The sequence below is a fragment of the Giraffa tippelskirchi genome, chromosome 5 (genome assembly GCF_054371585.1).
Source record: "Giraffa tippelskirchi isolate mGirTip1 chromosome 5, T2T-mGirTip1v1.2.pri, whole genome shotgun sequence".
NCBI classification, from domain to species: domain Eukaryota; kingdom Metazoa; phylum Chordata; class Mammalia; order Artiodactyla; family Giraffidae; genus Giraffa; species Giraffa tippelskirchi.
In genome coordinates, this window is record NC_137279.1 from 129,445,911 (window position 1) to 129,472,864 (window position 26,954).

The 26,954-nt window shown below is 43.3% G+C and overlaps 1 protein-coding gene across 14 annotated transcripts in view; it reads left to right on the plus strand.

The window, feature by feature from the left end:
- Positions 1 to 26,954, plus strand: part of TGFBR3 (transforming growth factor beta receptor 3) — a 260,538-nt gene that overhangs the window by 186,371 nt on the left and 47,213 nt on the right. For all 14 annotated transcript variants that reach the window (XM_081486439.1, XM_081486431.1, XM_081486432.1 and 11 more), the window contains 2 exons: positions 20,032 to 20,215; positions 25,001 to 25,169. In XM_081486439.1, coding sequence (XP_081342565.1) covers positions 20,032 to 20,215; positions 25,001 to 25,169 — 353 coding nt within the window. The remainder of the gene's footprint in view (positions 1 to 20,031; positions 20,216 to 25,000; positions 25,170 to 26,954) is intronic.

A 26,954-nucleotide genomic window follows, 5' to 3' on the forward strand; every position in this document is an offset into this window, starting at 1 on the left:
TGTAAAATTAGTGAACCCAACTTTAAAGTCATTTCACTTTATTCTGTGAGTTTTATTTAAAAAGAAAAACGAAAAACCTTGCTTTGTTTGTTTTACAAACCTGAGCATTCTCTCCTGCAAGGTCTGTAGACTTAGAACTCTAGAACAAGCAGACGTTCTCGAATGCCTGGTTTCTAGTAACATGAAATGTCTAATCCAGGGGTCTTTGCAGCCTTTATTCTGTTTTGTTTTTTATTTATTTATTTTTGGCTGCACTGTCTTCATTGCTTCACAGGCTTTCTCTAGTTGGGGCAAGTGGGGGCTCTTCTTGTTGGGGTGCTTGAAAGAGACAAGCAACAACTTCTTCCAACCTCATTCACTCTTGGGATTACAGTGCTGTGATTTATTTTTTCCAGCCATTTACCAGTAAAATCAGGAAAGAAATGCCTGTAAATATGTGTGTTTGAACGAAGGTGGTGAGTCAAAGGGGCCCCCTTAAAGGTAGAGTTTCCAGTATTTGGGGCATACTTAACACCAAAATATTATTCATTGTTTGTCTGAAATTCAGATTTAACTAGGTGTCCTGATTTTATCTGTCAGTTCTATCCAGAGGTAACTCAGATTTTTTTTTTTTTTTTTTCGGGGAAGGTTGTGTGCGCTGCCTAAGTTTGTATGCCTCCCCTCTATCAGCACCCCAGTCCTGCTCTTTGCACCGACTGTGTTTCCACTTTTTAATTTTTTTTTAATTTTTTTTTAATAAATTTATTTATTTTAGTTGGGGGCTAATTACTTTACAATATTGTAATAGTTTTTGCCATACATTGACATGAATCAGCCATGGGTTTACATGTGTTCCCCTTCCTGGACCCCCCACCCACCTCCCTCCCCATCCCATCCCTCTGGGTCATCCCATTGCCCCGGCCCTGAGCCCTTGTCTCATGCATCGAACACGGAATGGTGTTCTGTTTCACATATGATAATATGCATGTTTCAATGCTATTCTCCCAGAACGTCCCACCCTCACCTACTCCCTCAGAGTCCATAAAATTGTTCTATGCATCTGTGTCTCTTATTCTGTCTCGCATATAGGGTTATCGTTACCATCTTTCAAATTCCATATATATGCATTAGTATACTGTATTGTTGTTTTTCTTTCTGGCTTACTTCACTCTGTATAATGGGCTCCAGTTTCATCCATCTCAGTAGAACCGATTCAAATGTATTTTTTTTAATGGCTGAGTAATATTCCATTGTGTATATGTACCACAGCTTCCTTATCCATTCGTCTGCTGATGGACATCTAGGTTGCTTCCATGTCCTGGCTATTGTAAACAGTGCTGCGATGAACATTGGGGTACACGCGTCTCTTTCAATTCTGGTTTCCTCGGTGTATATGCCCAGCAGTGGGATTGCTGGGTCATATGGCAGTTCTATTCCCAGTTTTTGAAGGAATCTCCACACTGTTCTCCATAGTGGCTGTACTAGTTTGCATTCCCACCAACAGTGTAAGAGGGTTCCCTTTTCTCCACACCCTCTCCAGCATTTATTGCTTGTAGACTTTTGGATAGCAGCCATTCTGACTGGTGTGAAATGATACCTCATTGTGGTTTTGATTTGCATTTCTCTAATAATGAGTGATGTTGAGCCTCTTTTCATGTGTTTGTTAGCCATCTGTATGTCTTCTTTGGAGAAATGTCTGTTTAGTTCTTTGGCCCATTTTTTGATTGGGTCATTTATTTTTCTGGAATTCAGCTGCAGGAGTTGCTTGTATATTTTTGAGATTAATTGTTTGTCTGTTGCTTCGTTTGCTATTATTTTCTCCCATTCTGAAGGCTGTCTTTTCACCTTGCTTATAGTTTCCTTCGTTGTGCAAAAGCTTTTAATTTTAATTAGGTCCCATTTGTTTATTTTTGCTTTTATTTCCAATATTCTGGGAGGTGGGTCATGGAGGATCCTGCTGTGATTTATGTCAGAGAGTGTTTTGCCTATGTTTTCCTCTAGGAGTTTTATAGTTTCTGGTCTTACGTTTAGATCTTTAATCCATTTTGAGTTTATTTTTGTGTATGGTGTTAGAAAGTGTTCTAGTTTCATTCTTTTACAAGTGGTTGACCCGTTTTCCCAGCACCACTTGTTAAAGAGATTGTCTTTTCTCCATTGTATATTCTTGCCTCCTTTGTCGAAGATAAGGTGTCCATATGTGCGTGGGTTTATCTCTGGGCTTTCTATTTTGTTCCATTGATCTATATTTCTATCTTTGTGCCAGTACCATGCTGTCTTGATGACTGTGGCTTTGTAGTAGAGCCTGAAGTCAGGCAGGTTGATTCCTCCAGTTCCATTCTTCTTCCTCAAGATTGCTTTGGCTATTCGAGGTTTCTTATATTTCCATACAAATTGTGAGATGATTTGTTCTAGTTCTGTGAAAAATACCATTGGTAGCTTGATAGGGATTGCATTGAATCTATAGATTGCTTTGGGTAGTATACTCATTTTCACTATATTAATTCTTCCAATCCATGAACACGGTATATTTCTCCATCTGTTTGTGTCCTCTTTGATTTCTTTCATCAGTGTTTTATAGTTTTCTATATATAAGTCTTTTGTTTCTTTAGGTAGATATATTCCTAAGTATTTTATTCTTTTTGTTGCAATGGTGAATGGTATTGTTTCCTTAATTTCTCTTTCTGTTTTCTCATTATTGGAGTATAGGAATGCTAGGGATTTCTGTGTGTTAATTTTATATCCTGCAACTTTACTATATTCATTGATTAACTCTAGTAATTTTCTAGTAGAGTCTTTAGGGTTTTCTATGTAGAGGATCATGTCATCTGCAAACGGTAACTCAGATTTTTGTTGCTAGTTCATACCCTGGCCTGGGTGTCAGGAGGCCCAAGTACTAATCTTTGGTTCCATCACTAACTAGTTATACATCAAGCACCACACAAAATCACTTAACTACCCAGGTCTCAATTTCCTCATCTCTAAAGTTAGGAGGTGGTACTAGTCAATCTCTGAAGTTCCTCCCAGTTTTCAAACTCCCCAAGAATGATAGTACAACTGCTACATATTAATATTACATCCCAGTTTAACTGGAAACAGAAAATGGTAATCTAAACATTGCCTCTTCAGCAAATCCAAGTAATATCAGGGCAGGGCAATTGAAATAAATGAGAGAAACCAAATTCTATGCTCTTTGGATTAAAAACAAATAAAAATTTAACCCTAATGAAAAATGTAAATTAATACCAGGACCATGCTTAATATTTAAAACCTAGTTTTGTGTTTCTCATGGGGGTCGGGGGTTGGGTGAAGAGGCTGAGGTTGCCAAAATCGGTTTATCCCTGTCACTTAAACTTGGGTGGTGGGGGGAAGAGGTCCAAATATGTTGGGGCTCTGCCACCAAACCACAGGCAGTTCTCTGGTCTGCGCGGCAGTTTGGATGACTGACAAGGCTCAGTGAAAAACAAGTGCTATTTGTTTTCCTGTGCCCAGTATTTAACTGGAAATCAGAAGGCGAAATTTCCAATCAGTTGTTAAATAGCCCCAGATGTGTGCTTAGCATTGCTCTAGGAAGGGACACGCACAGCCTGTAGCACAGCGCATGTCCAGAAATTCCTCTTCTGAATCTGAGTGATGTGTAACTGAGCCCTGAGCATCCAAAAATACCCTCTGAATAGCTCAGACATTCAAGTTTGCTTGTGGAGGAGGGAACTTTAAAAAAATTTCTGTATTCTCTACTGTGTTGCAGTTAAAAAACCTGGACATGATTTCTTTTTTTCTTTTTGAATTTCCTCCTTTCTCTTGTTTGGCAGTTCTCCCCACCTTTAGAAAAACATGGCGTTAGCATACTTGGTGTGACGGTTTCTGTAGCTACTTGTTCATTCATTCATCCAACACCCAGTTTTCAGTGCCTGCAGGACACTGGGAACTGTGCTAAGTGTGAAGGCTCCAGAGCGAAATGGGGTGGATTGCCTGCCCTCAAGTAAGGTGGGAAAGATGGTTATGAGACTGGGAAGTACCATTGTCGGACCCTGAAAACTGGAAAATATGCAAATCCTCTTATTTCAAGTGCAATTAAGGCAGCTCCCTCTGTGAGGCTGACCTGGGAGCAGCGTGTGGTTGAGGGCTTAGGGGTGCCAACCTAAGCACCAGAAGTGCTTAACTGGAAGTGTCACCCCTATATACCAGGGGTCCGGATATGCCATTTTGGATTTTCCAGTGAGGTCTTTCCCCAAATAAACTCTCTCTTAAAGGCAGATTAAATAGCTAAACGTTTCAAGATTGGTTCTTCCTTTTTCTTTTTTAAAAATATCTCTTGTGGAATGACTCACTGTGTCCTGTGGGATATTCCAAGTGGTTGTGTACCGGGCACTTTTGTTCCAGAGGCTGCTTATCTCTTGGTTTTGTGGCTTGTCCATAAGAGCCTTAATTATAAGGGTCTTGGTCCTTTCATGAACTGGGGTCGGTCAACTACCATATTTCCTAGGAGCGAGTTTCTGGCCCTTTTGTGGTGAGAGAGCTCTTCCTAAATGTCATGGAGGTAATTAAGAGCATTGGAAAGAGTCCAGTTTCAGCTAGTAATCTTGGTCCAGAAAGAGTTCTTAAAAGACTTCCTAGGATTTACCCTAACTCATTGTATGAAAGCTGTTGAAAGCTGCCAGTGAGTGGCCCCTTGGCCTTCTGAGGTTTGCCTGGGTGTATTCTTCCTGATCAAGACATCCTGTCCTGAAAGAGTTCATGCAAACATAGACTTTTCCTGCCTCTGCTGGACTTGCTGTGCCATGTCTGCGTGGGAGAGGGCTGGTGTTTCTTTTGTGTAGAATCCCATGGTGTCCTTTAAGGCTTTACTGTTTCAGGCTGATCTGGTAATGTGAGGAATCTGCCCTTCCCAAGCATTGGGCAATTGTATCAAATGTTACATCTCTAGTGCCCTTGGTGAATGCGGTAGACAGCCTCCAGAGAGCTGTTTGGTAGAAAAAAACAAATATTTTGTTAAGGGGGATTGAAGAATATTTTTTTCATGTCATGAGATGGGGGAACTCTATCTCCTGGGAAGTACTAGTGAGGCTGACTTGAAAGCTCATTGGCCGTTGCCTTGGTCCTCACATGAAGTGCAGACATTGAGGTCCTTGGTAAGCGTTCCCCACAGGGAGCTGATATTCACCGTTTCTCAAAAGGACCACAGGACACCCTGATTCCTTCTTAGGCAGAGTCGTTGGAGTTATTTGAGGCAGCCAAACATAGGATAAATGGTTTTCCCCAAGACCTAGTTGCAAGAGGTTGTCCTGACTGTGTCTGACTGTACATAACAACAGTATTCTCAGGTGCTGTGTGAAGCTTCTGAAATAGCACTACCGGTGCTCTACCCATGGCTGGAAGTTGGCTATAGTGGCTGCCAACTTAAAAGTAGCAAAGCCTTCTAAAAGGGATTGAAACACCTCCATTATTTAAAAAAGTCTTTATTGAATTTGTTGCAATATTGTTTGGTTTTTTGGCCCAGAAGTATGTGGGATCTTAGCTCCTCGACCAGGGACAGAACCCACACCCCCTACATTGGAAGGGGAAGTCTTAACTGCTAGACCACCAGGGAAGTCCCCCCTACCGATATTTTGAGCCCTTCTTTCTGTGATATTTCCCCCTTTGTTTGGAGCCCTCGTCATTGTCCCTCCGTCACAGACAGTGCAAGGAAGGTGACTCTCCTGAGGGATATCATTCAGGTAACAATTTAAAAACTGCTTCTTGACCGCTTTTCCAGCAACATTAAGTCCGTGGGTTCCTCCACTTGTTTTCTCTCGGTCAACCCCACCAGGATGCCCGGTTTTAATATCTGCATCTGTCCTTAGCCGTCTGGGGATCATTTATTCATTGACATTAAATGTGTTCAGTTCAGCCTTCCCAGCTTTGGCATAGGAGATCACCTAAGTCTTCTCCAGAGACTGTGAACCTTACACTGGAAAACTATGCAGCCTGCCTTTGGTTGGAAGCTAAGCTTAAGGAAGTTCAAGAGGGCTCCAGCCAGTGGTTTGGATTGAAGGCCCCACTCCATCCTGGCACCCAAGGACATGTCCCTTTAGAACCCCTTTCCCCAAAGTGTTCTTAGGTCTGTGGTTTCTGGGTCAGAATATGCAGCTCCATTCTCTTGGAGCTTGCATAAGCCCTTCATAGAAGCTGTATCAGTCAGGGGTTATCCAGAAAGGAAACCGGTAGGAGGTATATACGGGGAGAGGTTTATTACAAGAAATTGGCTTGCACCACTGTGGGCACAGGCAAAGCAAATCAGGCATCCATAGGGCTGGCGGTCAGGTAGGGCGGCTGAAACTCTCCGGCAGGAGTGGAGCTGCTGTCCACAGATGGAATTCCTTCTTCCTTAGGGAAGCCTCAGCTCTGCTGTTAAGGCCTTTCAACTGACTGAATCAGACCCACACAGATTAGCTAAAATAGTCCCTTACTTAAGAGTTGCCTGGTTATGGACTTTAATTACATCTACAGAATACCTTCACAGCACATCTAGATTACTGTTTGATTGAATAATTGGAAACTATAGCCAAGCCAAACTAACATATAAAACTGAATGTCACAGAGGCTTTTATATTTAACATTTTTACAGCCTGATGTTCTTGTCATCCTACATCCACTATAGTCTCTATTCAGTCATTTTCAGATCCTGTGGCAGTTTTTGTCGTTGTTGTTTACCATAACAGATCTCTCTTCTTTCAGCCAAGCAGTTTTTTGCTTCCATATCAGTCATTATGATTTTCTATCTGCCCCTTCCATTCTGTTTCTCCTCCACTGCTGCCAGCACGACTCCTCCAGCTGCTGGGAAATGGAAGAGAGAGACAGACAGAGAGAGAAGGAAATAACCAGACAGGGAGACTGTGCAAGAGAAGAGAAGGCGTGATCCGCAGCTCTGCCTCACTACTTTCCTTTGTCACTCTTGTACAAACCTGGGTTTGTATTGCATAGTTTTTGGAGTCCTGCAGATGAAGTTTGAGCATGTACTTGTCCCTTGCTAAATTTCTGTAAGCTGGGGCTTTACCTAACCTCTCAGTAGGAGCTCTGACAACAGAGTTGTCAGATGTGAGGATTCAGAATCTATGAAATGTGCACTGAGTGACCTGTAATTGCTTTTATGGTTTTCTCTCCCGGTGTTCTATTGATGCGAGCCCAGGGGGCTCCTATCTATCTTACTTTACTGATTTCTTGGCTTAGTAGCTACTACTCCATGGAGGTGGAGTAGAAAGAGCTCTAGAGTGAGAAGAGAGGTGTTTGGTTTTTTGTCAACACTGCTTTCTACCAGCTTTGTGCCCCAGGCATATTCTTTAGCTTCTTTGAACCCTGTTCCCTTGTTTGGAACTTAGATTGTCCGTCTTGATAAAGAAAAACTGTAGAGGGAATTACAGGTGCCTGTTTGGAGCCAGATGTTTGAAAAATTCAGTTTGTGCCCTTGAATCTGCGTTGGCAGATTGGATATAACTTAAAAGAAAAATAGAAGAAGAATCCTTCTTAGTGAGGAATTTCCCAGAAGCACATTTGGCGGGCCACAGTATATTGTGGATCATGGCAAGGACTGGTAATGATGCCAGCATTTTGTTTACTTCCTGGAAAACACTCTAGATGATAAATACACTTTAAATTTTGGGTTACACTCCTTCTAACATCATGCTATATTGGAAGATGGGAAAGCGTAAATATATGAGTGTTGAGAGATGATTTTATAAGGTCATCGAGGATCCCTATGTGGCCTGGGGCTTTACTTTGGAAAACTCTATATTATAAAGCAGCTTACACTCCATTAATTTGGTAAGCTATGGGGACTGAGTTCATCTTTCAGATGCAGTGAGTTATTTTGGCTGTCTTTGTGTATATGCGTATTCACATATACTCTCATTTTTGTAACATTTCCGTGGGAGATTAGAGTATTGCTTTTGTACTGGCTCACGTTCAAGTTTGTGCGTGTTTCTAGTCTGTGGGTAGCATCTCAGAGCTTTCCTCTTGGACATGTGTAAATATGTAGGGCGTTAAGAATAGAGGGCACTTTCAATCCTTTAGTTCTTTATATTTCAACAGAAATAAAAACTAAAAGCAGAGGATGATCACCATGAATGTTTTGAGAAAAATTGTTGAATGTGTTTTAAGTCATTTTGTTGGACAGAGTAATCTGGTTGTGGATACAAAATTAAAGCATCCAAAAATTTTTAAATGGTCACATGGATTCATGTTTCTTGAGTGCACTGTTGGCAGAGACCACAATCACATGGCTCATGAATATTTAGCTTTGCAAATTATGCCTGTAGATTCCATGGGCATGGAAGTTATTATTTCTTTTTAAAAAACTTTGAAAAAAACACAAAGTTATGATATATGGTTAATAGAAAACAGGTTTCAAATCACATGACTGGAGGAAATAGGCAAGCACAGTCCTTCCAGGAATTGGGGTAGAGAGAATGTGTGATTTTCCTCTTTGAGAATGTAGGGTTCTGTCCTCATTTGGGAGGTAAATGTTTCAATACTGTTCCAGCACTTTATGTAAGTTTGTTTTTGCTGGACTTGGTGCATGAAATACATCAAAGCATCATCTCCTCAGTGCCTTTCTGTGTGGGCACTGTTATGAGTTCTAGGGCAGATCAGATCTGCATAGATCTTACTTATGCAAAAACCTAAACTCTAGAGAAATGCCTCTCCTAGTTTACCATAAGTCTTTTTCTCCCCTCTAGAATTGAACTAACAAATTCTTGGCATGGCAGTTGTTTCTGAAATGACCGTGTGTTTTTCTTTGCTTTATTTGTTTTCCTTGTTTTACTTCTTCTGTTCTCTTAAGCAGGCTTCTCCAGAAAGAGATGTGTTGGTGCAAGTGTCAGGAAAAAGGAATAGGAGTAGTAAAGATTGGGTGTAAGGCAGGTCAGAAGAGAGAGAGGAGCTGACCCTGATTGTACAAGTGCTGAACTTACAGCAATGCCGAAGGCATGTAAATGTATGAGGTTGGGTGTGTGCATTAGAGCAGCCTCATGGAGCTGTAACCTGAATAGCATAGCAGGCACTCACCCAAGTGATAACTCAAGCTCCAAATGGACCACAGCCCAGCTAATGGGCTTGTGTGTGTGTGTGCGTGTGTGTGTGTGACACACAGAGAGAGATTGATTGATTGATTCTTGAAACAAATTTTCCTTTGACATTTCAGCAGGCATTTCTTTATCATTGGGCTCCTCACTTCACAGGCACATTTCTTTTTTGATATATAAGATGACTCCCAAAATGACTTGCTTTACTCTATCCCTCCTGGCTTTTTTTAAACTAGTGTGCAGGAGAAAATTCTTGCTTGTTCTCCAAGCAATCCTATTCATGCTTTACAAAGATTACATAATGTTTTTATCTATGGCCTAGAGCAGTGATCCTCAAGTATGCCTGGCCATTATGGGGTGGGAGGCAGACCATTATAAAGCAATCTCCTGGACCCTACATTCCCACCCCACCCCAGAATCTGCATGTTAACATACTTTTGCGGTGATACGTTGGTTTGAGGATCACACTTCTGAAAGAGGTGGATGTCTTCCTTTTTAAAAAAATTAATTAATTAGATTGTGTTGCATTGGGTCTTCATTGCTGCGGTTTTCTCTAGTTGTGGTGAGCCAGGGCTCCTCTTCATTGTGGTGTGTGGGCTTCTCATTTTGGTGACTTCTCTAGTTGCAGAGCACAGGCTCTAGGGCACGCAGGCTACAATAGTTGTGACAGTCGGGGTCAGTACTTGTGGCTTACAGGCTTAGCTGCTCCTCGGCATGTGTAAACTTCCCTGACCAGGAATGAAACCCATGGCAGGCTGATTCTTATCCACTGTATCACCAGGGAATTCTGAGACATCTTCTTATCACTGGTTTTACTATATCTGCAAAATCTGGTGTGTATTTTACATTTTTGACACTGATCAATTTAATTACATACATTTCAGGCTCTCAATGGCTAGTGGCTAGTGTACTGAACAGCCATAGAGCAAGGAGGGCCTACCCTGACCCCCTGGCAGACACAGGATTGACCATGGCACTCTTTCCCCTCTCTGCCCTGCTCCTAAATATGACCTCAGAATACTTGCCAGCACAGAGCTTTAGGCAGCCTCTGCCAGTTAATGGGACCTCAGGATTCATCAGTTCAGTTCAGTTGCTCAGTTGTGTCCGACTCTTTGCAACCCCATGAACCGCAGCACGCCAGGCCTCCCTGTCCATCACCAATTCCCAGAGTCTACCCAAACCCATGTCTATTGAGTTGGTGATGCCTTCCAACCATCTCATCCTCTGTCGTCCCCTTCTCCTCCTGCCCCCAATCCTTCCCAGCATCAGGGTCTTTTCAAATGAGTCAGCTCTTCACATCATGTGGCCAAAGTATTGGAGTTTCAGCTTCTGCATCAGTCCTTCCAATGAATATTCAGGACTATTTCCTTTAGGATGGACTGGTTGGATCTCCTTGCAGTCCAAGGGACTCTCAAGAGTCTTCTCCAACACCCCAGTTCAAAAGCATCAATTCTTCTGCACTCAGCTTTCTTTATAGTCCAACTGTCACATCCATACATGACCACTGGAAAAACCATAGCCTTGACTAGACATTCATCAAATAGTTATTGAGTGGCTTTTTTATACCCAACACTGTGCTTTGGATATGCCCATAAGCAAAGCAGTCTAAAATCCCAGCCTCTGAAGGAGCTTACACACTAGTGGGAGGAGATGGGCTATAGGCATAATATATAAGTAAATTACATGGTAGTTTAGAAGCTGACTATATTATACTCTAGAAATAAATATGTAACTCAGGTTTGAGTGCTAGAGTTGGGGCTGTGGGGTGGTTGGATTGTAATTTTAAATAAGCCCCATTGAGAAGGTAATGTGAGTAGACATGAAGGCGGAAACTTTAGAGAAAGCTTAATTACCGCCCAGGCAGTTAAGCGCAGCCTGCATTTTCATCTGGGAGCGTGGATGAGGTGGGAGAAGGCAGGCAGGACTAAGTGAGAACTTAAAATATGGCACTATCCTCAGCAAAGATTCCGTCTCCCTCCACACTGAAGAGACCACACCAGCTTGGGGGAGGCCAGAGAGAGACTGTGAGGCAACCACCAGGCCTCTGAGTCAGCTGATGTGCTGAGATAAGTGCTAACATGAGGAGCCCCAGTTCCAGGAAAATAGCATCTACACCCGTTAACCGGCATTGCTTCCCTTCACTGGGCCTGGAGAGATCCATCTTGAGGCTTCAGTGGGTCTGCTTAGGACTTTAAGAGTTAAAGCTTAAACACAGGTGTGGAAACAAAAGGGCTGGCTGCCTCTTTTGCCTTTTTTCTTGCTCTTTGGACAAGGTTGTTGAATCTGATCCAGAAAAAATAACAAACTTGGCTCTTGTTGCCTAGCCGTAAGTTCTTGTAATAAAACTCCCAGCACTGGCAGAGAGAGTAATGTTCTTTAAAAAAAAGTCTGGTAGCATAATCAAAATTTAAAATACAAATGGTGCGCATGGTTTCAGTAGGGAAGAGCAGTCAGGAGAGGGGGTGGTTCAGTGCATTTCAAAGCCTGGGGCCTGTTGGACAGTCCGGTGCTTCACGTTTGTCCCTTCAATGGACACTTGCTATGGTTCAGGATTCTCAGAGCTTGGGGCTCTGTTCGTTCCCACAGGAAAACGTTTGTCATGTTGGAATGTCAGAGGACTGGGTTTTAATTAGTAAGCAGGAGAAAAGTTCAGTGGTTTCTGCAGGAAGGCACGGAACTACTAAATGATTTAATAATTGGTTTTTAGGGGAGTTAGTAGGTGAAAAATCAAATACTAGTTTTAAAGCCTGGCAAAAGATCATTTCCTGGGCAGTGAGGGAAGCAAGGTTTGTAAGAATAAAGATATTATAGCTTAGCCTTTCCTGTAAGTAACACCATTGAGCTTTCATTCAGCAAGTGGTTACTGAGTCTCTACTTTGTGCCAAGCACCTTGCCAAGCCCAGGAGATGATTCAGAATGAGCTAGGTGCTTTCTTGGCCCTCATGGTGCTTGTCAGGTGGAATGGCAGCAGGTTTGCTGGTAAATGGTAGCAGTTCATGTGAGAGAGGGGCTGGGCTCATGGTGTGTACACGACAACTCCATCTGCTGTGGGCAGCTCCATCTCCAGGAAAGAAAGGGAGTCTGAGAGGTTTTACAGAGAAGGTGATTACCTGTGGAGGAGAAGGAGCAGTTACAAGGTGAGCACAGGGTAGGGGATGAGCAAGCCAGGTGGGGAGCAGAATGTAAAAAGTCCCAGGAGATCTTAAGTAGCATGATGTGTTGTGCCACTGCGAGTGATTTCATAGGGCAGGTGCTTGGGGGAGTTTTGGGAAGTGGGGTGAGCAGAAGCCCTCTCTGATCATGTGCCAGTTAAGATGCTTAGATGCTATCCTCCTTCATCATATGTTTTACTTTTTAGAAAGATCTCCTTGGTGATGGTGTGGATGAGGAGTGGAGTGAGATAGGATTGGGAGCTTACACAGCAGGAGGTTACTGTAATGGTTGAGATGTGAGGTTGATTGAGATGTAAGAGCCAGCAAGGGGCGGGTAGCAGGGCAAGGACCTGCAAATAAGGTGGAGGATGGAATGAATCGCCTTGAAAAGTTTCTGCCATTTTATCCAAATGTAAAACCCTTGCTCTTAACATTTTTAAAAACAATTTCATATTCAGTCATGTAGTAATTATTCTTGTAATAGTGATTTGTAACCCCTCCTCATGTTAGAAACATACTATTTTCCCTCTCTTTTTTTTTTTTTGCTATTCTCTTTACATCTCTTTTCTTTCACAAACTTTAGCACAAGCCAGACTCTAGCAAGGACTCCACTCTAGGGAGATCAGGCAGGGACTGGAGTGCTGACTGGTAGAGCAGTGGCGCTGGCCTGTCATGTCTTTATTTCAGGAGAGCTCTTGACGGGTCCTAGGATGACGCCCTTGCAGATGAGATGAGGACTATTCCATGAGATCACTTTGGAGTTGGCGAACAGCCTACATGCACGCTAAGTCATTTCAGTGTGTCTTGACTCTTTGCGACGCTATGGACTGTAGCCCACCAGGCTCCTCTGTCCATGGGATTCTCCAGGCAAGAACACTGGAGTGGGTTGCCATGCCCTCCTCCAGGGGATCTTCCCAACCCAGGGATCAAACCCACATCTCCTTCAGCTTCTGCATTGCAGGTGGATTCTTTACCACTTCACCACTGGGGAAGCCCTGGTAAACAGCCTGGGCTCCTGCAAGTTCTATTGCACGTGGTCAGGTCAGTGTGGGAGTGTGCCTGCAAGTCAATAGACCTCATTGTCTGGTTCAGCACCTCAGGGATTTAGACGAGTGTGGAGATGGCACACACATGAAGTTTAGAGATTAGATTTTTATATGGTCTCTATAGAATTGAAATGAGTCTAAAGACTTTGATTTATATTAAAGATACACCGGTGTAGGGGAAGGAGGAGAAGAGCCTTGAGCTGATAAAATCAAGACCTGAGACTTTAGGTACTGTTATCCCTATCTCCACCTCCCTGATGTGAGCTGCCGTTCTTTCTCCCCTGGATTATTCTAGAAGTCTAGTGCTAGTCTCCTGCTCCTTGTCTCTCTTCAGTCTAGACTGGCCATAGCAGCCAGAGGGATTTGTGAGATGTTTTCATGAATCCTCAGTGGCGGCCCATGTCACCCAGACTAAACACCACAGTCCTGTCCAGTGGTCTGTAAGGTCCTGTTGGACCTACTGGTCTCCTCTGTGACCTCCCTGACCTTTACTCCTGCTCATCTCCACCTCACCCCTGTGCTCCAGCCACTCCAGCCTCCTTGCTGTCTCTTTTCTGTGCCAGACCTATACACTTGCTGCTGTCTCCTCCCCAGCACTCTTCCCCTATGTCCACGTGGCTGCCTCTGTCATCTCCTTCAGTTCTTGACCTGCCCAGTGACTTTCTCAGTGAGATTTTACACTTAAAAGTAGAGTGCCCCTCTTCTCTTCTCTCAATTTATATCATGCCTTCACACTTGTTACCATGTATTTTAATTGTTTTGTTCCTCTGACTTCCTTGCTAAACTTCACAAAGCAGGGAATTTTGTCTGTTGCCTTCTCCACTATATTCCCAGCACTTCTAACAATGCTTGGCTTTCAATAAATATTTGTTGGATGTTTGTTTAAAGCATAAACGAGTGGATATGAGATTATAGTAGGGTTCAGCTGATATAAAAGCTGATGTGATCTTGGGCCTCATGCAATGTCCATAGAAAGATATTTCGTAAAGAATTGGCTCACATGATTGTGGAGGCTACAAAGTCTGCAGACTCAGCATCTCAATTTGATACTGAATGACAGCAGACTGCTGTAGGCCCAGGAAGAGCTGATGTCCCAATTCAAAGGCTGTCAGCTGGAGAATTCTCTCTTACTCAGGGGAAGGGTCAGCCTTTTGCTCTATTTAGGCCTTTGACTGATTGGGTGAGGCCCACACCCATTGGGAAGGGCAATTTGTTTTAGTTGGTCTACTGATCTAAATGTTAATTCTGGACTTCCCTGGTAGTCAGGTGGTTGGGAATTCTCCTACCAGTGCAGGGGGACATGGATTCAATCCCTGGTTTTGGAAGATTCCATATGCCCTAGGGCAACTAAGCCCATGTGCCACAAATACTGAGCCTGCCCTGTGAGCTGCAATTGCTGAGCCCTAGAACCACAACTGCTAGAGCCTGTGCTCTGCAACAAGAGAAGCCACCATCACAAGAAGGCTGTGTACCACAACAAATAGTAGCCCCTGATTGCTGCAGCTAAAGTCCACGTGCAGCAATGAAGACCCAGCACAGTCAAAAATAAATTAATTAAATTAAAAAGAAATGTTAATCTCATCCAAAAACACTCTCACAGAAATGCCCATAATAATGTTTGACCAAATAACTGGTACCCTGTAGCCCAATCACATTGACACCTGAAGCTAACCTTCACAGTACTCTCATCAGACCACACCCCAAACCCTGGGTCTTGACCCAGGCACCACATTCCAGAGACTATGCTGATGAAGATATGACAACTGTGGTGTCTGGGGAGGAGTCCCGGGGGTTGGGACTGTTGCCCTCAAGAAGTGAAGTGGTGGTCAGTGTTGAGTGATATCTACAAATACTTGAAGGTTTGCCTCATGGAAGAAAGAGGAAGGGATTCTTTGGTCTGGAAAGCCCAGGTCAGACAAGTGGGTGGAAGGCAAATCTTACAGGCAAGTAAACTAAGTAGGGACATCTCCAGCTTTGAGAGCCAGTGAAGTCTCCTTTCTAGAATGGTCTAGGCAGGGCCAGCTGTGACCAGGAGTCAGAAGTGGCCTGTTCTGATCTGGCTTGGGTGCTGGTTCTCTGATCTTGGGTAGGCCTTTAGCTTCTCTGAGGTTCTCTCTGTGGAAATCACAGTAGCCTGCATCACAGGTCATCCTGAAGACCAGGTGGAAATAACCATACCTTGTAAAACTGGGTGGGGCTCAGGGGAGGCCTTTGTGTGTGAGCTGCTGTGTCAAGTCAGAGAATGGGTGGTCAGGAGGAGCGCTGACTAACCCCTTGCTGCGGCAGAAAATTTCCACTGACCTGCAGTCAGGGACGCTTCACTGCCCCTGGCAGCTTTGCTTTTTTCTTGTTGGAATTCGCCTGAGGAGTGGCAGTTGACTCCTTTTCCAAATTCCTCAGCCCTGAGTGTGTGATCTGTACTGCTTCTGGCCCTGGAGAAGCCAGACGAGTGGGGCAGATGGTGAGTGAAGGGCACTCCCCCTTCTCAAGGAGTCAGCTCCACGATGGCATCACTTTTAATGACTTCAGGATACATTCCCAGGTTGCTCCCCATTTCTTCTCTTATTTACACTGCTCACATTCTTGCCTCTGGAATGCACCAGGGTGATCTATCCCACCTTCCACTCTGAAGAAATGTACTCTCTGCATAACATATTTAAAGCCCTAGTGTTTTATTTTATGGTTGTAACATGAATGAGAAAAAAAGGAAGAACAGAACATCCAGGGAGACTTGCCTAACATTCAGAACGATGCTGGCAGTGGGACAAAGGCCTCTGCACTGTTGTGGGTTTTTGCAGTGACAGGCTTGATAAAAGTGACTTTTTAGTACAAGTGCTTTTCAGTGAAAAGATGATTTTACTACAGTGCTTAAGTCAGAAAATCAGATAAGCATTGTCTAAAGTTCAGTGTTGATGAATAGCTAAGCTTCAGAGGATTTATGAATAGGTTGGCATGGTTATTGTTGGCAGGTAGATGGCTCAGGAGATTTTTCTTATGCAGGCGATGTCAAAACAAGGTCAGAGCTAAATGCTCCCCCACTGGTTTTGTTTATAACTGGCATTGGGACGTGTAGCAAATGTCATTGCCACATTTGGTAGCACTCTATAGTCCCTGATACATAGTAGGTGTAATAAGTGGTCACTGTTATAGTCTACACCCGGCTTCTTAGTAATGAGTTCTGGGTTTCCCGAGCCAATACAAACCCGAAAGTTTTTATTATTCTTTGTAAAGTACATAGCGGCCCAATTTTTAGGATAGAAAGAGCTGTCAGTTTGGAGATCTGATTTGAGAATCCAGTAGCTCTTCAAGTAGCAGTAACATTCGGTCAGTCCAAAGCCTAGGCCGGGATTTCTCAGTTGTGGTGCTGTTGACATTTAGGATAATTCTTTGTCATGGGGGCCATCCTGTGCATTTTAGAATGTTTAGCAGCGTCCCTGGCCTCTATTCACTAGATGCCAGTAGCTCTTCCCTCCCATTTGTGACAATCAAAACTGTTTTCAAATGTTACCACATGTTCCCTGGTGGGCAGAATAACCCCTGGTAAGAACCACTTGTGTAGAGGAAGCTGTGAGGTGCCCATGATGGGCTTTTCAAACTGTGGATCACTCAGTATCCATTAAGGCCAGGCTTCTCAACTGTAGTTGAACATTGAAATTGTCCAGGAAGCTTTAAAAACTGCTGATGCTGGCTCCCACTCCCAAATTCTAGTTGACTGGGGGGATGGCCTGGGTCTCAGGATATTTAAAAACTCCTCAGATGCTTCTGGTTTTCAGCCAAGAGGGAGACCACAGCATACATCGGTGATGGAGTCAATGGGGTGAAGTACTTCTTTGCTGGCATTTAAAAAGTATAAGTATATATAGTTGAAGAGAAAATATTAATGCCTAGCACAGTATTTAAGGGTAAGAACTGTTTTATATGGGACTTCCCAGGTGGCTCAGTGGTAAAGAATCTGCCTGCCAACCAGGAGACGAGGGTTCTATCCCTGGGTCAGGAAGATACCCTGGAGAAAGTCATGACAACCCACTCCAGTGTTCTTGCCTGGGAAATCCCATGGACAGAGGAGCCTGACAGGCTATATAGTCCATGGGGTGGCAAAGTCATGTTCAGTCAGGCACAACTGAATGAGTAAACACAACAACAACAACTATTTTGTATGTGTGTTGAGGTTGAAAACACTGCTGGAAAGGGTAGAGCCATAAGCATAATCCTGCCCTCAGCTTGCCTTTAGTCTGGCTGTAACCACTTCAGAAACTGCTTGCCTTTTGTTAATGATAGTTAACATGAAAACATTTTTTATTGAAGTATAATTGACATGTAACATTACACTAGTTTTAGGTGTTCAACATAATCTTCAATATTTGTATATATTGTAAAATGATCATCACAATAAGTCTAGTTAACATCTGTCACCATATGTAGAGAAGTTTTTATCTTATATAGTGAGAACTTTTAATATCTATGGTCTTTAGCAACTTTCAATTATGCAGTAAATCAGTTCAGTTCAGTTCAGTCGCTCAGTCGTGTCCGACTCTTTGTGACCCCATGAATTGCAGCATGCCAGGCCTCTCTGTCCATCACCAACTCCCGGAGTCTACCCAAACCCATGTCCATCGAGTCGGTGATGCCATCCAACCATCTCATCCTCTGTCGTCCCCTTCTCCTCCCGCCCCCAATCCTACCCAGCATTAGGGTCTTTTCCAATGAGTCAACCCTTCGTGTGAGGTGGCCAAAGTATTGGAATTTCAGCTTCAACATCAGACCTTCCAATGAACACCCAGGATTGATCTCTTTTAGGATGGATTGATTGGATCTCCTTGCAGTCCAAGGGACTCTCAAGAGTCTTCTCCAACACCACAGTTCAAAAGCATCAATTCTTTGGCACTCAGCTTTCTTCACTGTCCAACTCTCACATCCATACATGACCACTGGAAAAACCATAGCCTTGACTAGACGGACTTTTGTTGGCAAAGTAATGTCTCTGCTTTTAAATATGCTATCTAGGTTGGCCATAACCTTCCTTCCAAGGAGTAAGCGTCTTTTAATTTCATGGCTGCAGTCACCATCAGCAGTGATTTTGGAGCCCAAAAAAATAAAGTCTGACACTGTTTCCACTGTTTCCCCACTGACCATATTCACTATGCTGTACATTAAATCCCCGTAACGTATTTTTTAATAACATGAAGTTTATACCTTTTACATATATATGTATTTTTAAATTATTTATTTATTTGGCTGCATTGGGTCTTAGTTGTGGCAGTTGGGATCTTTCGTTGCAGTACATGGGCTCTCTAGTTGTGGCACTCGGGCTTAGTTTCTCCACCACCTGTAGGATCTTAGTTCCCCAATCAGGGATGGAATTCGTGTCCCCTGCACTGCAAGGCAGACTCTTAACCACTGAATCACCAGGGAAATCCCAAAGTTTGTACCTTTTGACCTCCTTCACCCATCTCACTCATCCCCTATCTCCCACCTCTGGCAACCACCAGTCTGTTCTTAGTATCCATGAATCTGGATTTTTGTTTTGTTTTCAGATTCCACATATAAATGAGATCATTTGGCATTTGTCTTTCTCCATCTGACTTATTTCACTTAGCATAATGTCCTTGAGGTCCATTCATGTTGTTGCAAATGGCAAGATTTTATTCTTTTTCATGGCTGAAAATATTCCATTGTGTATATATACCATATCTTTATTCATTCATCGGTGAACATTTAGGTCATTTCTATATCTTGGCTATTGTAAATAATGCTGCTACGTTCATATCTTTTCAAGTTAGTGTTTTCATTTACTTCGGATAAATACCCAGAAGTGGAATTGCTGGATCACATGGTAGTTCTGTTGTTAATGTGGAATTCAATACAAAACATTTATAGTTCTGTGGCTTGGGAGGTTTTGAGCCTTTCTGCTCACCTTTGAGGTTCCACCTTGACACTGATAAAATCAGTTGCTGGACAATAAAGATGACATGCATACTTTCACCAGCAACTGAATTTAATTATAGTGTAGCAGCTAGATGATAATTTTCCCCCTTTGTCTGTGTTAATTATATATACTGTGATATACTAGGTCAGCAGTGGTCTAAAAACATCCAAGCAGATATTGGGTCTTGCATAAATCATCCCAGACATTTTATGAGGATCAGTCTGATGGCCTTTTGACTTCATTATCTATGGGAATTTGGGGGTCTTACAAAATAAACTGTAATACACATTCATCTCACTGCGAGGAAGTAGTGTAAAGTGGTAGAAGACTGGCCAGCTCTGGTCATATTTTTTCTCAGTGCTCAGGAGCCAGTAAACCAAGGGGACTCTTGCTGTGTTCCCGTGGTGGTGACTTTTGGCAGCGGCTGCAGCTGTGGAAGATGTGGACATTGAGGTCAAGCCTTCGGGATCACTTTTACTGATCCATTACAAGTCCATGAAAACACTCACCAAAGCTTCCTATTTGAATTGAAACACATTATTTGAAAGCTTGGCCTTCAATTTAGGTATCTGGAAAATAGCGCTGAGAAGTCTTATGATTCCTCATAATGCACTCTGCGGTCTCTGTCACAAAGTTCTTTAAAAATTCAAAGGGACGTCCTGCATTATTTGCAGTTTTGTCATTACCTGGGAGAAGGTAGGCTTGGGATTATTTCTTGAATGAGCTGCTGAAGAAAGATGTTGCCATTGTGTAATAAAAGGAAGAGGTTAGATTGACAGATATTTATTAATTGTCTAACAAGAGCTTTTTCTGATAATGATTTAGCTCCAGGTGACTGCACCACATTAAATATGCAACTCTGTTTCTTCTAGGTGTCTGAAGGTTCTCTGGTCCATTTTTCATCAAGAAACTTCTCCTTGTCAGCAGAAACAGAAGAAAGGAGCTTCCCCCATGGAAATGAACATCTGTTAAATTGGGCCCGAAAGGAATATGGAGCAGTCACTTCATTCACTGAACTCAAGATAGCAAGAAACATTTATATTAAAGTGGGCGAAGGTAAATTCTATGTGGTCTCAATTAATGACTGATTTATGACAGTCAGTTGTTTTCTTTTCGGAGACCAGGTGGCTAGGGCAAGGAATCAGAGAATTACCGATTATTGAAGCTGGCAGGGACCTGAGGGATTGCTGGGGCCCGCTCCCCACCACATCCTCTCCTTCCCTTTTTCCTTCTGAAGAGATAGGCCTGGTAATGGGGGAGAAGTGGGGAGTAGCCTGGTTGAGAGAGGAGGAGGTTGTTGTATAGAATTTAGAAGACACCCAGGCACAGAAGTCAGAAGTGAGTGGAGGCTGACAAGCTGAGGTGTGGGAAAGGAAGGGCTAACTGATGGAGTGCAAGGAGAGTTAGCACGGTGAGTCAGCAGTTAGAGCTTCCTCCCACCTGTTATTCTGCAAACATTTAAAGCCAGTGTCAGTGTTATGGCCTCGAGACATCAGTTACATTTTGGACAATAGCAGAGGAAAAGTGTTTGAATATAATTTTAATACGAATGCTTGTTACAAGGACACATTATTGGAGAAAGAAGCTGTTTAGCGTTGATAAGAAATGGCCTATTTTTATTTCTTTGCCTTGCAGAGGGATATAAATATCTGGTGACTCAATTTTGAAAGCGTATTATTTCTCAAATAACTTCTTTATCATTATTTTTAGTTGAGTATATTTGGAACTCCCAAATAAGTTACTAGAAATAACAGCTCTTGTGAATGGGCCCTTGTTACAGTCAGGTGATTGTATGAAAATGGCGTTTCAGGTCCTCTGGGTCCATCTGCTTTCTTCTGAATTCTACAGCAGTTGTCTCCTCTATCATAGACTGTGTGGAAGCATGAGTGAGTTATTGAATGCTCGTTCCCAGCCCTCTTCCGGATCTGGGATGTTTGATAAATTCAGGACACTGATGTTGAGTGTGTGCTGTGCGCAGAGGCCGTATCAGGGGATTTCTACATGCACCCTCATTTAACCTTGCCAGTAATCCTAGGAGGAAACCATTATTTCGACCATTTTGCAGAGGGGTCAATGGAGGGTTAAGCTAACTTGCTCAAATCCACATTATTATTAGTGACAAAACTAGAACTCAAACTCAGGTTTTCTGACCTTTGAATCTAATGCTTATTGCCTGATGTTGCATTTTAAGTCTTAGCCCAGTGAGGTGGTGGAAAAGATTGAAGGCAAAATGAGAAGAGAGAAGCAGAGGATAAGATAGTTGACTCAGTAGACATGAATCTGAGCAAACTCCAGGAGGTAGGAGCCTGACGTGCTGCAGTCCATGAAGTCACAAGGAGTCAGACATGGCTTAGTGACTGAACAACAACAACAAACATAAAAAGTAGGTTACCTGGATGAAAAGGCTTGTTTAGTTGAATAGAGGGAGGAAGAGTTTAAAGGAGAACAAATCTCAAAAACTTGAAGTTTGTTATTAAACTCTCATGGTATTCAGGTCACTAATCATAGAGGTTAAGCCCCATTGGGACAAAACAAAAAGTCTCTTTTAATAAAGGTTCTAAGCCCTGACCACTGTCTCTTTTTGAAGCAGAATTCTAGTGCATATTGACTGAATATTGATTACCTCCCTGGAATTTGTTAGAATAAGAACATGTGTTATGGTAACGTGTAGAAGGTTGGGCTCTATTCTATTCTCTTAAGAGGGTATGAGCTTCAAGGCACAAGAGTGAGGGGTCCCATGATGTCCCCAAGGCTGTACACTGGATCAGGGAAGAACTTTAAGGACCTTGTGTCCTGCCCAGTAAAAACTTTAATTTCTTGTCAACACCTTTGGAGATCTTGAAACTTGACTCCAGACACCAGTCAGATGTAAATCACTTGCCCACACCATGGAGAGGAGCAGCTGGGGAAGTGAGGGTCCTTGGCTAGGTTGGTGGACCACAAGGCACTGTCGTCTGTCACCATGGATTAGACTTTGCTGAGCAGACCTCATCCGCTGGTTTCCCAGAACCTGACCTGTCTCTACCCAGCTGAGTTAGGGATCCTAGGCCATGGGCCTCTTCTTGTTCTATACAAAGTGTGGTCCCCACCCCAGCAGCATCCTCATCACCTGGGAACTTTTAGAAATGCAGTTCTCGGGACCACCGCAGACCAACTGACTTAAAAACTTTGGCGGTAGGGTCCAGCCATCTGTGTTTTAGCAGGCCCTCTAGAGTGATTCTGAGTGCTCAGTCACTCAGTTGTGTCTGACTCTTTACGACCCTATGGACTGAAGCCTGCCAGGCTCCTCTGTCCATGGGATTTTCCCAGCAGAAACACTGGAGTGTTGCCATTTCCTCCTCCAGGGGATCTTCTGACCCAGGGATCGAACCTCTGTCTCCTGTGTCTCCAGCAATGCAGGTAGATTCTTTACCACTGTACTACTTGGGAAGCCGGTGCTTCTATTACTTGGTAAAGTTTGAGAACTACTGCTCTGACCTATGTGCTTAGAGCAGAAGAGCTGAGGGCTTTCAGTTCTTATCCCAGCCGGGCTTATTATCTGCGAGGCTTCAAGCAACTTTCTGATTTACCTACCGCCAGAGCCTCAGTTTCTGTAGCAGGAAAATGAAGTCTTTACATTACCTCTCAGGTTCTTCGAGTATGTTATTCTAGCTCTCACAGTGGTTTGTCAATCCTTTCCTAAAATACAAATAAGCATGTGACTTCCCCCCTCCCCCAAACTTGCCAGGTTTCTACCCGGGGATTCCCCTTTGTGGTTTCCTCTCTGCTTGGCAGTTGGTATAAGTTTTGATGCCAGGCATGCAGAAGGTCATTTGGGGGCAAAAAAAAAACCACATACATGCATGCACACACAACAAAAAGTGATCAGCTTACTCAACTTAGTGACAACGGCATCTGGGACTTAAGCCCTTAATAGCAGCAACTTTTAAACAATTAAACCTTTCCTGGTGGCTTTGGAGGGTCACAGCGTGGGCGAGCTTTTTGTTACTTGTCTCAAATCTCACACCAATATTTGTTAATTCCAAAAACCTATGCCATGTGCCTACTGTATATGTGCCAGATGCACCCCAGGCTCATCCGTGAACTAGGAATACAGGCCAGAGTCCCAGGAGGGGGTCCTTGTCTCTTGAGTTCCAGATGGGCCTGTCCCTGGCCCATGCCTCCATCCTCTGATGCTTGATGAAGTTTCAGCCTTGCCACCCCAATATCACTTTCTGTCCTGTGATCTGGGGGAGGTGCTCGCAGGGCTGCAGCTGCAGGGTGTGCTTTCCTCATCTGCTCATCTGGCAAAACCCTTAGCAGATGTGGAGGGGGTGATGCTCCAGCAGCCAGAGTCAGCAGAGCCTGGGCCTCTTAAAGGGGGTCTTTGGGGAAGAATACAAGAATGCACAGCCAACACTTTCTTGAAGTGAACCTTGAAGCAGGGGCCCCGTGAACTCCCCCGCCCCCCCCCCCCGTTCTAGGGGTGACACTGGTGGATGCCCTGGGGCCCGGAGCCAGAATGCCACAATGTGTGTTGTAGACTTCAGCACAGGGGGCATTGCACAGTTGGGTGGGCAGTATCAACCCAATCTGGGGAACCCCTGGGCTGAGGCCTCACTTCTAAGTGAGACTTGCATATGAATTTGAACCCTGGCATCCTGTCCATTAAATGAAAAAGGCAGAAGTCTGCCTTTAATGAAAATTAAAGTGCCAGGTCTCTGATTAATTACCCCTTGTGAAAAAAGCTTGCTGCACCTAGAACTTCCTTGACACCGGTCCCAGCTGTCACACTGCCAGCAGTTTCAAGTTCTGTTTAAACATTTAAATCACTCAATGGAAATCCCATCAGCCATGGTGCTGTGTAAGCAGCATGTGCTCTTGGGGGAGTATCTTAGGACTCTTTCGTAAGTGCATCACTTTCCCTGGTGGAGGTGATGAGCAGCCCTCAGCATAATGAGATAATGTTTGTGAAAGCACCTTGTAAACTGTAAAGTGCCATATAAGCGTTCGCTGTCTGTGTCAAGATTATGAGAAAGAGTGGAAGTCTGCCCTCACTCTAACAGTCTTTACAGTATAAATGACTCTAAGGAAGAAATATGAAGGAATGATTAATTCTACAGTGTGGGCCAGAGAATTAATTAGGTTTCTGGTTCTTCTATTAATTGAAATAGCAAATATCCAAAGAGGAGCATCCTTGGGGATAGGATAGATAGGTCATTAGATTCAGTGTTGAGTATGCCGAGTGACATAGCTGTTGTGTTTTTAGGTGGGAGGCGCTTGGTAGGCAAATGACCATGCAGGTGTGCAGCTCAGGAGTCATGGTCTAGGTATAAGTTGAAGCTGTGGGTGTGATTGAGATCATCTAGGAAGAAGAAGAAATAAAAAGAGTTGAGGAAGGAACTGATATTCTTAGCCTTGGTTTATATCAGGATTAACTGTGGAGCTTTTCAAAACGAAAGCCTTCTAGGTCCCACCTAGATCTTCTGAGTCAGACTCTCCGGGGTGGAGTCCAAACAGGTGGCTTCTGATGCGCACTGAAGATTGAGGACCACAGATGCTTAAAGGATGAGCAGAGGAAGAGCCCGTGAGAGACTGAAAGACAGGTCAGAGGAAATGGGTGAGGACAAAGCAGAATCAAAGAAAACAGGAAGGGAGAGGATTTAGACCAGAAGAGGCCTCTGGAGTTGGTCAGTAAGAGCCCAGTGATGACCACAGAGGAAGCATTTCAGGGCAGAAGCTTGAGGTTCCCTGTGTCCTGCACTTGCCCAGGGTCCCTTTTACCTGCTCTCCTTTGAGTCTGGTTACCACATAGCTCATTGTGTGTGTTTCTTTCTTTTCTTTTCTTTTTTTTACTTTCAGATCAAGTGTTCCCTCCCATGTGCAACATAGGGAAGAATTTTCTCTCCCTCAATTATCTTGCTGAGTACCTTCAGCCCAAAGCTGCAGAAGGGTGTGTGATGTCCAGCCAGCCCCAGGATAAGGAAGTACATATCATTGAGTTAATCACCCCCAACTCTAACCCCTACAGGTGAGTGAGTGTGAGTGTGTGTGTGTGTGTTTTCTGAACCAAGAGATGAAAACAAAGACATGATGTGACTTGACATGATTCTGACTTGAGGCAGGGAGAGGCTCAGCCCTTCCTCGTGTGAGAGGGAGGGAGCGACTGATACTTTGGGTGATATTCACAGAATCTTTGAAGAAAGCAGTAAAGGTACCAGTGTCATATTTTATTTTCTGATCTCTCTCTAGATTCCATATATCCCAGATGAGTTCTGAAGCATGATCTGAACTTCTTGGTACAGTCATCCATTGGTATCTGTAGGAGACTGTTTTCAGATCCCCCTTGGAAACCAAAATCCATAGATGCTCAAGTCTTTTATAAAAATGGCATAGTATTTGCATATAACCTACATGCGTTCTCCTGTATACTTTAAATTGCCTCTAGATTACTTATCATACCTATTATAATGTAAATGCTATCTAATTAGTTGTAAATACAATATTTGTTGTTGTTGTGCAGTCGCTCAGTCGCGACCGACTCTTTGTGACCATGGACTGAAGCAAACCAGGCCTCCCTGTCCTTCACCTTCTCCCAGAGCTTGCTCAAACTCATGTCCATTGAGTCAGTGATGCCATCTGACCATCTCATCCTCTGTCATCCCCTTCTCCTCCTGCCTTCAATCTTTCCCAGCATCAGGTCTTTTCTAACGGGTCGACTCTTTGCATCAGGTGGCCAAAGTATTGGAGTTTCAGCTCCAGCATTAGTCCTTCCAATGAATATTCAGGGTTGATTTACTTTAGTATTGACTGATTTTATCTCCTTGGAGTCCAAGGGACTCTCGAAATTCTTCTCCAACACCACAGTTCAAAAGCATCAATTCTTTGACACTCAGCCTTCTTTATGGTCCAACTCTCACATCCATACAAGACTACTGGAAAAATCACAGTTTGCACTATACCAACCTTTGCTGGCATAGCAATGTCTCTGCTTTTTAATATACTGTCTAGGTTGGTCATAGCTGTTCTTCCAAGGAGGAAGGGTCTTTTAATTTCATGGCTGCAGTCACCATCTGCAGTGATTTTGGAGCCCAAGAAAATAAAGTCTGTCACTGTTTCCATTGTTTCCCCATCTATTTGCTATGGAGTGATGGGACCATATGCCATGATCTTAGATTTTTGAATGTTGAGTTTTAAGCCAGCTTTTTCACTCTCCTCTTTCACCTTCATCAAGAGGCTCTTTAGTTCCTCTTCACTTTCTGCCATAAGGGTGGTATCATCTGCATATCTGAGGTTACTGATATTTCTCCCAGCAGTCTTGATTCCAGCTTGTGCTTCATCCAGCTTGTGCTTATATTAAATACAATATAAATGCTATGTAAATAGTTGTCTGCGAGGAGCAAATTCAAATTTTACTTTTTGGAATTTCCTGGAATTTTTTTACCCAATATTTTCCATCTGTGGTTGGTTAAATCTGCAAATGTGGAACCTGGAGACACAGAAGATGGACTGTACTAGTTATAGAACAGACACTCGTACTCCATCATTATCACCTATGACTGAGGTTATCCCTGATAAGAAAATTACAAAGTGTGCCTTATTAGCATAGTTATTATTTTAACAATTTTTTTTTTTTTAACAAATCTCTGTTTATAGTGTCCTCAGAGCACTTTAGGCACTCATAACTATTTGATGCTGTGTGTGACTGTACATGTGTGTGTGTGTGTGTGTGTGTTTACGTGTGTCAGAGGAGTGGCCCTTCATGGTGACACATCAGAGAGCTATTAGATACTTGCCTCTCTCTCCAACCCTCAGC